Below are 14816 nucleotides of genomic sequence, written 5' to 3'. Positions count from 1 at the left end.
AAAGGTTTTAATTGTTGCTGTTTTTTTTCTATGTTACTATGAATAAGACCCCAAAAAATAATCTGTACCTTTGTCCAGATTTATGTATGAATTTTTACATAACAAATAAGATATTCGTTTTACACAAGCAGTCATTCCACTAATTGTTCTAATGAGTAGATATGTTCTTCCAGCATGACGTGGTTTATTTGAATCAACAGTTTGATTAATGTCAATGTCCTGGTATTTATAACTTGTTAGTTGTTACATACAAAACATGACATGCCACATATTAGTCACAGTCTCAAATCCCGAACAAAAACGGACATATGTCGCCTCACTGTGGACATTAAGGTAGGAGCACATTGCTAATTAATCTTTTCTTTGGTTAGAGAATCATTACCTGGCAATTTTATGTCGAAAAAAAATGGAAAAAAACGCTGATACATACAGAAAAGCTGACAAGTTAATGCTGTTGGCGACCATCACAATTGACAAAAGCTTTGACTTTCAACTCTGACCTCAAATGCCCGCGAAAATTCCAACAGAGGGCCAAACTTGCTGCTGCCCCCTCCCACCTACACCGCCATTACACAGAACAAACGGTAATATTGATAGTTAATGAATTTACAATTTACATACCGGTACTTCAAAAGTAGAACGAATTTTCAACAAACATGAGGCCAGCTTCCTTGAGTCAACCATTTTTTACATGCATTCGTTTTTTTCTTTTTTTTAAATTGTGGATAATGGTTGGAAGGATGTTGTGACAGTAAGAAAAATGACGTGCAATTTTGCTATTAGGCTAACATAATGGGAGGAAAGCTAAATTGTCTCTCAAATGGTAGTCAATGCAAATGAAGAGCCAACAGGGGGCAACATTGGGCCACATTTGCGCGACCGTGTTTTTGTGCAGCGTTTTGGCCGCCATCGTGCGGTGAAACAGCCTCACCTCAACAACATTTCATTTCAAATCTGCAGCTTCCGTTTTCTTTGTACGGAACAGGTGGTCGTCACTTGGACGTCGACTCGCGGCATTACCATGACCACTACCACCCAGGGATCGAACAGTGCGGCTGACAACCTTTGCGTGAGGATGTAACATGACCCACTCGCTTCAGCTGAAGTGAACTGGGCTGGGCTTCTTTTGCAAGGCAGACAAGTCCAACCCTGTACGTCCCAAACCAGGTTGACGGCTGCATTGCACATTCGGGTGGGGCTTCCAACCCCCCCCCTCTCGCTCCCTCCTCTCGCTCCCTCTCACAAATCCACTAAAAAGCCAGCCAGCGTCGCACACCACCACAAGCAGGCAGTCAGACAAGACCGCTCGAGCCTCCTGTCTTTTTGCTTCCTTGACTCCTCCGAAGCTCGCCATGTTCCGCTGCGGGATCGCCTACCCACGCTGCAGGTGGATCGTGCCCCTGCTGCTGCTCTTCGCCATCATCTTCGACATTATCGCCATCGCCGCCACGTCGGGCTGGGTGACGGACGAGGAGGGCAAGACGCACTACGCCAGCATGTGGGAGCAGTACCACGGACGCAACGACCAGTGGGAGGGCAAGTCGCTTATGGAGTTCTGTAAGTGGCCCGAAACTACACCGTCGTTAACAATAGCAACGTGAAAATAACACTTGGAGTCATGATGCATGCGCACTTAGGTGGAAAATGCAACACCTAGCTATAATATAATCCACTTCAGACTGAGGGTGGGGGAAGAGAGGCCTAAACTTTGGAATGCCCCCCCCCCCCCCCGCACCCCCTCCTTCACCTCTCTTATCTTATCCGGCCTGGGAACATAAACAGGCAAAAACTACAATGCCTGTTAGAGCCCAGCTCCCCACCAATGCTACATTAATGCATTTTATAATCTAAAAGCAGGTCTAACTTGTACTTATTACAGCATCAATCTTCGCGAATGTAGTGATAGTGCAGGCATGAGGGGTGTCCAAAAAGTTCCAGGACTGTCACAAAAAAATATATTCCAAACACAAACTACAAGTTGTTTCCCTCCAATGTGGGCTACAAAGAAATCCTTTTTTGTTCAGTGCGTGAGAAGAAGCAAGGGTGGCTGCTTCACCATGACAACACACCTGTTTACAATGCCCTAAGCATCAGACAGCTCCTGGCAGAGAAGAACACCCTCCCTAATCCCCTTACCTGGATCCGTGTGATTACTTTCAAGGGGGAAAACTTGAAGTTTAGATTTGAAACATACCACCTGTGACTCCAGTCCTGGAAATTTTCTGACACATGTACTGTATGTTGTTAATACAATGGAACTCCAAGTTGACAATGTGAAACTTACTATTTCGCAAATGCCAAATCTAGTACTTTTTGATACAGTATATAACATTTAATTTAACACAATGACAACAGAAAATTGTGTCCAAAGACCTTTCCTTCGAATGCAGATGATGATTCGCAGATGTGTCAAACTGCCTTAGTATAGCGCCAACTACTGCTGAGAAGGACTCATTCAGATGTTTTTTGGGGTTTTTTTGCACTAAGTATCGGTGGCTGGTTTTGGCAGCCTCCACAAGAACCCAATACAGTATCAGTACTCGCCCATCCCTAATTATTAGGACGGAGTGAACGCAAACTTGACTGTAAGCAGTTGCTGAACTGACAGTTTGCACTACTGTGTTGCTTTATGCTTTTTTTACCAGAAAACTAGCAAATTGGCCATTGCACCCAGGATAAAAGCAGCGAATGGCTGCCGTAATTTTACTGTTCATTCGGCGGCAAAAACAATCGACTGTTTTAATTTCTGGATGGATTCCACGTTCAGCATGTCCTCCGTGGTCTCCTTCAAGAATGTTTCCTAAACTTCCCCTTTCATTGTTCCACTGCTTTGCACCCAGCACCATGACAACACCGCTGCATAACAGAGGACACTTTTGTCCCGCATTTGGCGGACCAGCGCCGGTGTGGTCGTTCAGCTGTGAATATTCCTACTGACGTCTCGGTAAAGCGCAGAGGCGAGCAGTCCACTTCCTGTTGAGTTGTTTGGACCCGCTTCTTGTTTGCTTTAAACCAACACAAGTGGAACAAGTGGAGATAATTGCAACATTGTTATGACCAAAATGGGCAAATTAACGTTCTACATGGGACACAAATTTGCATTACTTTAAAATCAATATTCTTTCATAGTACAGTAAAATGGTGTAAATTGAACTGTTAGGAGGTAGAACGCTGCTGACTTTGACATACTGTACTAACTGTACAGGAAATCTGGATCAAAATTCGAGCAACAATTTCGAGCCTAAGTGGAAATTGTACAGATAACAAAATGACTTCCGCATTAGCTTTTCTGTTTTATAGGGTGATTTTTGCATTTTCTTTCACATGAGTATCAGTGATAATATGCCAAAAAGGAACATGGTAGTGAAAAGATTAGCGCTCATGTCAGCCTATATGGGGCACTTGCGTAGGGGCTAGCTGTTAGCCACTAGATGCTAACACTGGCAACAGAAGGCCACGTCAATGTCAGCGTAATGGGAATGCTGATAGTAGAACTAAAAAAAAAAAAAAAAGAGTATTCAAAAGTGAAGTTTGCTATGTGTTTTTGAACTTGTAATTTAGATACACATGATATATTTTATGTGTAATGAAGTTGAAAATATGCCCAGGAATAGGTCCTGTAAATGACTTCTAATGGGGAAATGAATTGGATTAAACTTCCTGGAACCAAATGTCCTCATTTGGTGCGGGTCCTCTGTATAACATTCTATAAAGATTACATACATACAAGTCAATAAAGTTAGGCTAATTCATCGGAATGCTAATGCAGTCAGCTATTTAGACTGTGGCTTCAATCATTCATCTTTAATCACGGTCAATCTCTTCCTCTGAAAGTAATCTGAATAGGTGGTCAACAATTTTGGATTATCAATCATGATGTAATGCTAACTGGAATACAATTACTAGCATAGGGAGAAGCTCAACAGACGCTTGGTCTATGTTTGACTCAAACATTTTCGCAGACTGTCAGCCAACAGTATTTTAGAGGTTTGAGAGAAGGACCAACCTGTCCAACACGTCTGGTGTGTGTATGCGTGTGCATGTGTGTGAAATATGCCTCAGGCCAGGTAGCCAGGCGTTAGTAAAACACACGCACACACACAGGTATGAATAATTGAAGGTGTTGGCTGATCTATGCAGTAACGACAAAGTGGATGGAACAGAAGGCTTGGCCTGACCGTGTGGTGCAGTTAACAGTAAAGCAGCTTGCTTACACACTGAAAGGCACACATTTTCTTTCACCATTCTGATTTGTGAAAACAAGGAACCTATTTGAATATTAATCTTGCATTTTTTTGATAAGTAGCTATAAAGAGCTTTAAATTTGATGCATTTCCCGCATGACAAAACGATGATCAGAATAGAAAGTGTGCCTGTTAGATGAGAAAATTACATTCAAATGGGGATACATTTACACAAAGCACATTTTTTTGGGGTGAATCTAAAATTAGGGAGCAGTTTGTCACAAGGAAACAGACATGTTGTTCAAAACTTGGGGAAAAGAAATCCTAAAACTTGTTTTGGAGCTTAATTAGTAAGCGTTAGGAATCTTTTTTTAATCATTTAATATCTCTTTGTCGATTATAAAATATATATATTTTTAAAATAATCATTTTAAAAATATGTACATATTGTATTTGTTGATACCGTTTATGTAAAAATAAATACTAATCTGTGTACATACTCTATTTAGTATTTCACCTAAAAATTTTATTTGATAAAAAAAAAGTTAAACACCGTGTACATATATGTATATAACACCGTGTATTTCTTGGTGTTCAAATTGTACCTGGGAAAACGGGCACAAACGCTGTTTGCATTATACTGCCATACTTTCACACGAGCTCCTTCATAGTGTACGAGGAGAGTTGTATCATATATTCTATCCGGGTTCCATCTGGAGTGCGTCACGTGGCGCCGCAGAAGGCGAGCGTGCTGTTGTTGGGTGTGGCAGACCTTGCTTCATATCAGCCTGGGCCATAAATCATCATCAGAATCATTTGATCTCCTCTAACTAACAATGTTGCAGGTGTACCTAATGTTACGGCCAGTATCGTACATGCAGTATACGTTGAGCGTGACACGGAGATGTTGTTTTTTCCTCACTGGTGTCTGTATTTGTGTGTTGCACGTGCAGCGTGGGCGCAGGCGGTGGCCGCCCTGATGATCCTCGGCCTCCTCATCCTCATCGGCGCCTTCATCCTGGCCTGCGTGGCGCTGTGCTGCACGCTCAACGTCACGCTGCTGCCCGTCATCGGAGTCATGCTTATCGTCGTTGGTAAGAAACGCACACGCACATTTGAAGTGGGGCATAAAAACAAGAATAACTGAATTGGGTTGCGTGTTTCTCGCAGTATCGCACTTCATCATTTGCGTCCGCGCTATAGCACGCTTTTTGAAAGCGATTGCTTTTATGGGGTGTTACAGTACATTTAATTACGATGATGCCCTTAGCATGTGAGCGACAGCTGGCGATATACTTTTCAGGCATGTATTTAATGGCAAGAGAAGAGTAAAACACAATAGACAGAAGCTGCTGTCGGCCACAGCTCTCACCCAGACACTCACACGCAGACTCGCAGATGTCACACAAACCCCACAAGGTCCCGCCCCTTCAAGTCACATGCATATACTATATGCATATAATAAGTTTATGTGGTTAAAGCATGTGTGAGGTGTAAAACTATTTTTTTTTAATTATGATTTTATACAGTCTCCCTATCACATATTCTTGCCTATTGCAGGTGCATTTGGAACATATTTTCTACAGTAAAAGCCGCTTGATTGATTTTTATATAAAAATGTCCAATATAAATATGGTGTGAATAAATACAACATTATAGGCAATAAAAAGATACCAACGTATTTTTATATATTTTTAAAATTATATGAAGTATTTAAAAAAAAATAGACAGTAACGCTATGTTAAAATGTAACACTTACGAATACCAAATTTATTAGCCGGCGCATAAAAATATGTATTTTGTAGCTGCCGTTAGTGGGAAACGGCAGCATTATATTTATTACAATTTGGATAAAATAAAACGGTAGAAAAATAATGTAGGGTAGGAAGCAAACTATCCAAACTTATTTTGGGTGTTAAAGGGACAATATGTAGAATGTTTTGATTTTTCAAATCATTCATTTGAAAAAAAAAAAAACACAATTATTTTCAACAGTATGCAAAAAAATATGCTCTATCACATCAACGTAATTATTTTCATATAATCGTAGGTGAAGTAATCTCTAATTCTATTACATGGGGAGCGCCTCCCGTACAGGAGGCTGCCATGTTTTTGGCTGCTATTTTTGTGCGACGGATACTACGGAAGGAGACGTACTTAGCGAACATAGTTCCTAAGCATAATGACTACTGCATGTGTAACAAATGCAATGCACATACTTCCTGACTTGAGGGAATGCTACAAGTTGTTTTTAATGACGTAGTGCGTGTGCGTCAAAATGCACTTGCTTCCATCTTAGGTCGTTGGATTCTATTAGTTGACCACTAGATGCCACTGAATTCTACACATTGTTCTTTTTTAAGTAGTATACATTAAATGTGAACAAATTAAACATAACGCTTAGCAAACTATTACAGCATGGAAGTGAATATATTCAGTGTTTTTTAAGGCTGTATGTTCTTTAGTTAGGCGTTGTTAGCGTTAGGGCCCCGTTACCACGGAAACAGCTCTCTACTGTAAAAAGGACCCCTTCCCACATGTTTCTATGCTGTGTGCTGTCACCGAGGGGACTGGGGCATTATGTTTCATGGACGGCAACCGCTTCTGTTTCGTACATAGACGTGAAGAATATTTAACACATTTGTCCCCCCCCCCCCCCCCCCCCGGTCCCCCACCCCTTTTGGTGAACTCTTTGCAAAAGGCTTCCCTGAGCGTTGGCTCATTTTGGGCTTTGCTGTGGGAGTGCTGAGGAACAAAAGGTCACACAGAGGAGTGAAAATCAAGAGCAGTAAATGTTGACACTTTCTGTCAGTTGCTGGGCGGGAGCCAGTTCCAAAGAAAAAGGGCTGAGCAAAATGATGACGTACTGTATGAGGAGAAGAAGGAGAGCGAGGCAAGGGAGGGGGGGGGGGGGGGGGGGTAGGCCGGGAGGGCTCGGCCGAAGACTCGGGTGTGTCGCCATTGGTGGAATGTCGGGAAGAGCTTTCACCTGGCAGGGCCACGTGTACTTGATTGTGTGTGGAGTCGGGTAAAAATCACGGTTGGTTTCAAGCGCACAGCTCGGCTCGCATTGGGTAAAATTAGGGGAAAAAAATAAAACAAATGAGATGTACGATACAAATACACAACAGCTTAAATCTTTTTCTTCGTTTCAGACTTGAGTGTGTGCACTGTGCAGTATGTCTTTGTGAACGTCTACTCGGCGATAAAAGGAAGCATGCCTTCAAATCTTCAAGTACAAATTCCCAAGCATAAAACCTTTAGAAAAGGAGCCAAAATCTTACCGAGGACAAAAATGTTGACGTACACACAAAATCATGACTTTCATTGTGACGGCTCCCGATTAGAGCGGGACGTCATCCATCCATCAACTTGGTGCTTTTGTTGGAGCCTATCAATCCATTTTATGTGTCAATTGTTTGTGACAGGAAGTGGCGGGTTGTTATGATGATGATGATGTTTGCGAAGAAGCCGCTGCTTTGCGCATTGTCTTGACTCACAAAAACATTAGTGACTCACGTGTCTGTCCTGGAAGGGAACAGCAAAAAAAAAAAAAAAAAGGAACATTGTATATTTCCCTCCTGCCACTTTTGAACTCCTGACTTCCTCAAATGTCAATTTTTTCAAATTGTGTCTTTCCTCCATTGTCAAAACTCATCACTGATTGGTGTCAACGCCTTTTTCTCAAAAAGACGCAACGTGCGGCCCAGGAGTACAAATGTGATTTCTCAATCGTGACTCACCGCCGAGTTGCTGATGTCGAATATTTTGGTACAGCAGTGTCTGTGGCGTTGATGCAAAAGTATTTTCCTCACACCCTTGTTAGCTGTGCTGTCATCTGCCCGCGACCAACACTTGTCACCCCAAAGCTGGGATGAATTATCGTCATTATGTCCCACACTTTATATCACTGGCGTAATAAAGTCAAGGCCTTACCGCACAGTAGACGTCCTGGGAATAGCTGAATGTTTGGACAAACACTAAAAGGAATGTTCTAACTTCTTGCGCAGTGGTGCTGCAAGTGATCGCCCTGATCATCTACCCGGTCAAGTTCAACGAGCAGATCTTCGAGGGCCACTACTACTACACGTGGGCGTACGGCTTCGGCTGGGGCGCCACCCTGCTGTGCATCGGCTGCGCCGTGCTCTTCTGCTGCCTGCCGCGCTACGAGGACGAGCTCACCGGCCTGGCTAAGACCAAGTACCTCTACACGTCCGCCTAAAGCCCCAAAGCCCCGCCCCCAACCACCAGCAGCATGTCTTCCTCCACCTTGGAACATTTGTACACTTTCGCCCCAATTCAAGATGGAGGTCGCATCGGCATCGTCACCGTTTTGTCCCTCAGAGCTTCTACATATGAAACGTCACCATAGTGCCTACACATCAATTGCGATTGATTCGGAGCAATTGACCTACAGCGATTGTTGCGGGATTTTTGATCTGGACTTTTTGACACGGAGCGATATGATCCAAAGCGATTGGATCAAATCGCTCCAGAGCGACTGATGCAGCCCACCGCGCAATTCTAATAAGAAAATGGGATCCAAAATGCTTTCAGTTTGGCGATTGTTCAGGAGTGTTTGTTCCGGAGCGATCGATCCAGAACTCTTGAAACAGTCAAGAGCATTGGTTCGGGAGCGAATGATCTAGAGCAATCGATCCCGCGCAATTGATCCACAGAAAATCTTCCAGAGCAGATGATTCCCAAGCGATTGTTCTGAAGTGTTCCATGGCAATTGATCTGGAGCAATTGTTCTGGACCATTTTGTTTTGATTCAAATGATCTGGAACGATTGATCCGGCGTTTCCAGAGCCAACGTTTTGAAAATGTTATTTGGGACATTAGTTTCATTTAGAGAAATTTGATCCAGAGTGATCCAGCCCAATATGACAATTCTAACAACAACAGGATAAAAAAATACTCATGATTGCGATTTGGCGATTGATTTGGACACTTTGATCCCTTGCGATTGTTCCGGGCAATTGGGGCAGTTAATCCAAAGAATTTGTTCCAGATTGATTGTTTTCAAACAAATGATCCATACGAGCTTGAGCTTGATTGATCCAGCTCGCCATGCAATTTGAACTAACAAATGGGATCCAAAATGCTCTTTTCAGTTTGGAGATTGAAACCAACAATTTCATCTGGATTGGTTTGTTCCGAGGCAATTGATTGAAGTGTTGATTGCGGAGGTTTCTGGAGCCACTGATCCGAAGCATTCATTCCAGAGCGATTGACCAAGTGTGATTGATCCGCAGTGAATGATCTGAAGCGTTTGTTTGATCCAGCCCACCACGCGATTCTAACAACAAATGCAATCAAAGATTCTCGTCATTTGTAATAATCAGCATTTTTGGTAGGGGTAGTTGCATGCTATTTTTCACACATTTAGTAGACAGGAAAAAGGTTCCCCGACCTGGCAATGAAGCCCCGTTGGTGGACGGGAATTTCACACATTGGAATTGTGAACGGCTCGCTTCTTGTGTATCTTTTTTTTTTCTTTACACAGTGCATATAAAATGTGGTTAAATGTTATCTTTGCACCTTTTTTCTTGGCATTTGTAATTCATTTCTTCATCTTTTTTTTGCCTGCACGTTCTTTAGTTTCATTAATTATTTGTCATAAAGAGGCAGGAGGGGATTAACTTCACTTCGCTATGTGACTTAATTGCGTTAAAATATAAAGTATTTTGTGATAGTTTATCTTTTAGGAAAATTAGGATTTAAAAGGATGTCAGAATGTGTGTAAGCTGCCTTGAATGTGATATTAACCTTAAGGGTTGTTTTTGTTGTTGGTGATTTCAAGGGAGCAATATGTACCCCAAATGTTTGTTTTTTATTAATTATTTGTGTGTTTGGGTTTTATTTGTACAAAAAAGGAGGGAACTAACATTAATCAGTGATGACAACACCAAAATCCTTCGTCTGATGTGCCTTAGCTGCTCAAATGTCAGATTGCATCAAAATACTGTACAAGCCCTCCTTGCTTGATGCATTGTGTGAGTAAAAAACAAAAAGAGCATACTCTAGTCAGCAACTCGTGTAGAAAAAACTACTGTGTGAAGCATTACTGACAGGCTAAACCAAAAGATATTTGAATATCGGGATTGATCATGGCAGGTTGCATGTGTGTTGACAGGCAGGTGGAAAAAGACAACTACTGTAGTAACGCTCTTTCAGTCTTTCCTGTGGGTGTGTCATGTGTGTTTTCATTAACTGTTTGCCCCTAATTCTTCTGCTGTAGTGTGAAGTGATTGTCTTTTTTTTGTAGTTTGTATTTTTATGCAATAAACTGTTTTGTTTTGACTAAACCGACTTGTTTCTCCAGTGAATAAAAGACCACACCTCAAACGGATTGCTATTGGTGGCTGCAATTATTGTCGCTATGACTAAGACGCCTTTGCCGCGATGCCTGTCACCTGTAGGCGTGGCATCTGTAAAGCTGACATTTACAGAGAAGCGTCTGAAAAAGAAAATGAGCATCATACAGTAGTCGTGATAAAGAGAGCAACCGTGATCCATTCATACCATAACAGAACCCAAAACACAATTTGTACGATTATAGTTGTATATTGTTTATTATGATACTTAGATTTTATTTTGTAAATCATGCCTCTTTATTTGTGTATTCAATGATTTACTGGCAATACTGTTACAAAACACTTTGTACTCTGCAGTCAATTAAAAAAACAAGTTGTAACAATTTTGACTTCAAATAAATTTGAGGGAGGAAAAGAAAAAAGTCAGCATTTTGGTATTGTTAAATTTGAGAATTAAAAGAAACAAGAGGATGACAACAACAAAAATCACCAGATGACCCTACATAATTTTTATAATACAACAGTTGATGCCAAAAATGATGAGGCCATTTTGTTGAACTATCTACCATGGAAATCTGACCCATAAAACCCGGGCGAACCATGTGACAAAATCCCAGAACTTCATTATGTCTTTGTTTTTGGTAAGATAAAGAGGCTCTGACAGGAATACCAAGCCAAATGCTAAAGAACTGAACTGACAGAAATGATGAAAAGCAGACAGGAGCATTAACCTTAAAGCTAAACAACTGCTGGAAATGCTTAGCTAAATGCTAAACAACAGACATTAATGTGAAGCGTAATGCTAAACTAAGGACTAAATTGAACTTTAAACTAAACAAAAATAATCATAAATCCGACAGGAATGCTGAGCTAAATGCAAAACAACTAACAGGAATGATAAGCTTAATGTTAAACATTGGGCAGAAATGCTAAGCTAAAGACCAACTTAATGACAGGACAGTGGGAATGCTAAACACCACACTATTACTGGCAGACAAAATGTGCTGCGCGCAAACAGGTTGCTGAACTTTGCCCTCGACTTGTCAACACACGCACACACTCAGCCACAGTGATAAGCAGCCAGTGACTCACACCCATTGGGCCCCACCCATGGGAAGGGCCTCTAGTGAGGAATCTGACTTGCTCCCAGCACAATGTGTGCGTGTGGTTGTGTGTGTGCGGGTGTGTGCGTGTGTGTGTGTGTAAGTGTGTCTGCGTGTGTGTGTGTGTGTGCAGACAGTTTCAGGGCTGAACGACTACTGAGTGAGATCATGGCAGGCGGGAGAAAGTGACATGGGCACGTGAACATGGGATCATGTTTTTAGGTAGAGTAGATGTTGAAGTGAAAATAAAGGCATTTAAACAGGAAGGTGACCGCCCCCCCCCCCCCAAGCTTTAAATCTACTTTGCACTACTGCAACAAGTTTAAAGCAACAATTGAAATCACATCAGCTCTATCAAACAATTAGCTTTACAATGTGTTGGGGGGGTGGGGGTGGGGGGTTGGGGGAAGCCTTATTACATAGCTTTCCCTGTATCGCAGATTTTCATCCAATGAGTGGGGGTCTGGAACCAGCGATAAATGGGGGTTCACTTCCACATTCAGATAAATTCCGCCCAGTCCAACAGGAATGACGAGTCCTGTTTTTTGGAAGTGGCACTACGGCATCTGCTGGCTGAGAGCATGTGCTGCACTCAAAGCTAATCAAATCCAATGTGCTGCTTAAAAAAAAGAAAACTAATTAATTAAAAAAAACTGTGATAAATGTGATGCTCATGTTCAATGGACACTGTCAAACATGTAAGTGATGATTGTTTAGCAAAAACAAAGTGGCTTGTAAGTCATTCAGAAAAGGTTTCACCTGTTCTACAAATGAGGGTAAGACTGACATTCTAACAATAGTCAACAACGTTGTCATGTTTTAATTCCAATACGTATTTGTACGTTTTTTTTTACTTTTAGTTTCATTTTGTCTTTGTATTTATTGTTAATGTTTTATTGTCTACTTGTGCTATTCCAGGTCTCTTCTGTCAACTATCCAAGTCAACCCTGTGATGATGATGATGATGATGATGATGATGATGATGATGATGATGGTGGTTATGGTGCTGATGATGATGATGATGGTGATGATGATGATGATGTCATCACCACATACCAAAAACGGAATTGTTTTGAAAAGTTTTGAATTGTGTGTTTTGATTGTCGTAGGTGTTGGTTTGGTTTCGATGCACTTGAAGGTGCTTTCCAGTTGCGAGTGGCCCTGAGGGTTCCCCCCCGCCCCATGTGTGTCCCCGACACCTCATAGCAGGACCAGAGGGAGACGCCCCGCTACTTTTTGGGCTCTAGTGGAAAAAATAAGTGGGTCAAAAAGTCACTCTAGGGCACGCCATCAGAACATGAAATCGGCAGTTCTCACCTTTTTACACTAATTCCAGTTCACGTGCTGTTATTTTTTTTATTTTGTGGTCTTGTCATTATTTCTATATTATTTTATGTATTTAATTCTATTTTTTTCTAATTTTGAAAATCCCCAAATTAGCACTTTCCTTGTGAGTAACGTTTGAGAAGGAAAAATGTTTTCCGCTGTGGCACACACAAACAACCCAAATTAAAGAGGTGAAAAACAAAACAGATGACGCCATGTCACATGCCGACCAGCTAAACTGCAAATCAGGATTTTGTCTTCCCTGCCAAGTTTTCCTTTCCTTTCGCAATGTCCACAACCCTGAGTGCTTCTCAAACTTACGACACTCCCAAAAAGTACTTTGCTCTTCAAGTAGCACCATTGTGACCCTCATTATAACACAGTAGTAGCCTAGTAGGCCTAAATCTTCATCAAAAACAAGAAAGAGGTTTTATTTCTTAAGTGTATTTAATATGATTGTAAGCCACTCTAATGCACAGTATGAACATTAACATGCCACTTAAATATCGGAATATAAAAAAATGTACTTAAATTTGGATTCAATAGGAATGTATTGATCATAAATGTTACATCAAAATTTTGTATCAAAATAAATGTTTAAAAATGGTTGTTCAAGATTGAACGTGCAGAATTTAAATGTGTTATTGCAGTAATGCACATAGTTAAAAGTTAAATACAACTGAACTGTATTCTGACAGTGATTCTTTCACGTACCACTAGAGGGAGCCCGTGAACCACTAGTGGTACGCATAGCATCAGATTAAATTGTTTTTGAAAAAAAGACAAAAACTCAAATACTGAATCAAAACAAAAGAAAAGAAACAACAACAAAAATTAAATAAATCATGACGTGGTTTAAAATAATTTCAATTATAAAAAACAACAAAACACAAAAAAGTGAATGTGGGTGATGTGAATTGTTAAGCAATTTAAAAAATACAGAGCAAAGATTTAAAATAATAAAAATTAAAAAGAAAAAGTCAAACAAAATGGAAAATCACATGATTCTTAAAACCAAAAGTATCCAAGCAACATAAACAAATGCAACTGAGCATAACAGCAGCTGTAAATAAAGCATCCATAATCAAACTTCCATAATCAAAGCAACACTAAATCAACAATACTACGCAAATATCCCCAAAACGTTGACGTGAAAGAAAACAGCAAAATAAAAGACGTCATGAAATTCATTTGGGGTCAAGAAAGCACATGAGATCTATTGAGCATCATTCATTTCACATCACAAGCTCTTCAAGCCTAAAGAAATCCCCACCCTGCTCAAAGCGTATCAGTGCAGTAGTTCATAAAGCTCGACTGCGTGCACGTGGCCTACGCGTGCACGCTGACAAGTCAAGTCATCGTCAGGTTATGCCTGTCTGGCGTTCCACTTTTGCTTTTGTTTCACCCGCCTGCCTCGATGCTGGTAAACAAGCCTTTTTTATTACTGTTTCAAAAACATTCACACAACAATTCACAAAACAGAAAGCGGTTTGAAATTGTCAGATTTTTTTCAACCAGAAATGAAATACTTCAAATTGAAAGAAAATAAGAAATATAAAACTTTTTTATCTTTTAAGAAAATAAAATAATTTAAAAACCTAAGAGTGAAATAACAGAATAGCAAAAATCAAAGACAAAATCCAGCAAAAAAATAAACAAATTAAATGTTAAACATTTTTTTTAAATGTTTCATAAGAAATATAATATCTAAAAAGACAAAAAAGCTATCTTTAGTATGCAGCATACTAAAGAAAGAAAAAAGAAAAATGATAAATATGATAACACCGATTAACAATTTCTTTAAATCAAATAAATTCAAGAAAATCAAAGTAAACTTTTCTAAATTAAGTTTTCGTGCTTATTTTGAATCTACCCTAGTTTTT

General features: G+C 40.5%; 2 protein-coding genes across 3 annotated transcripts in view; one reads left to right on the top strand and one right to left on the bottom strand.

Annotated features, from left to right (window-relative positions):
- arid5b (AT-rich interaction domain 5B) overlaps positions 1-1713 on the bottom strand; it is a 121016-nt gene extending 119303 nt beyond the window's left edge. The window contains exon 1 of one of the 2 annotated variants that reach the window (XM_086044573.1): positions 383-1713. The gene's annotated coding sequence lies outside the window, so the exon portion shown is untranslated. The remainder of the gene's footprint in view (positions 1-382) is intronic. The other variant, XM_086044574.1, reaches the window with a different exon arrangement.
- perp (p53 apoptosis effector related to pmp22) lies at positions 982-10495 on the top strand. Its single transcript, XM_086044579.1, has 3 exons — positions 982-1557; positions 5138-5278; positions 8195-10495. The coding sequence occupies exons 1-3, from the start codon at positions 1353-1355 to the stop codon at positions 8404-8406; spliced, it is 558 nt and encodes a 185-aa protein (XP_085900705.1). The 5' UTR covers positions 982-1352; the 3' UTR covers positions 8407-10495.
- Positions 10496-14816: the final 4321 nt, after the last annotated feature.

Source organism: Filicampus tigris, chromosome 11 (genome assembly GCF_054856515.1).
Source record: "Filicampus tigris isolate MCC_2025a chromosome 11, RoL_Ftig_1.0, whole genome shotgun sequence".
In the NCBI taxonomy this organism is placed as follows: Eukaryota; Metazoa; Chordata; class Actinopteri; order Syngnathiformes; family Syngnathidae; genus Filicampus; species Filicampus tigris.
The sequence above is the reverse complement of the archived record's forward strand: the minus strand, read 5'-3'. Positions and strand labels throughout refer to the sequence as shown.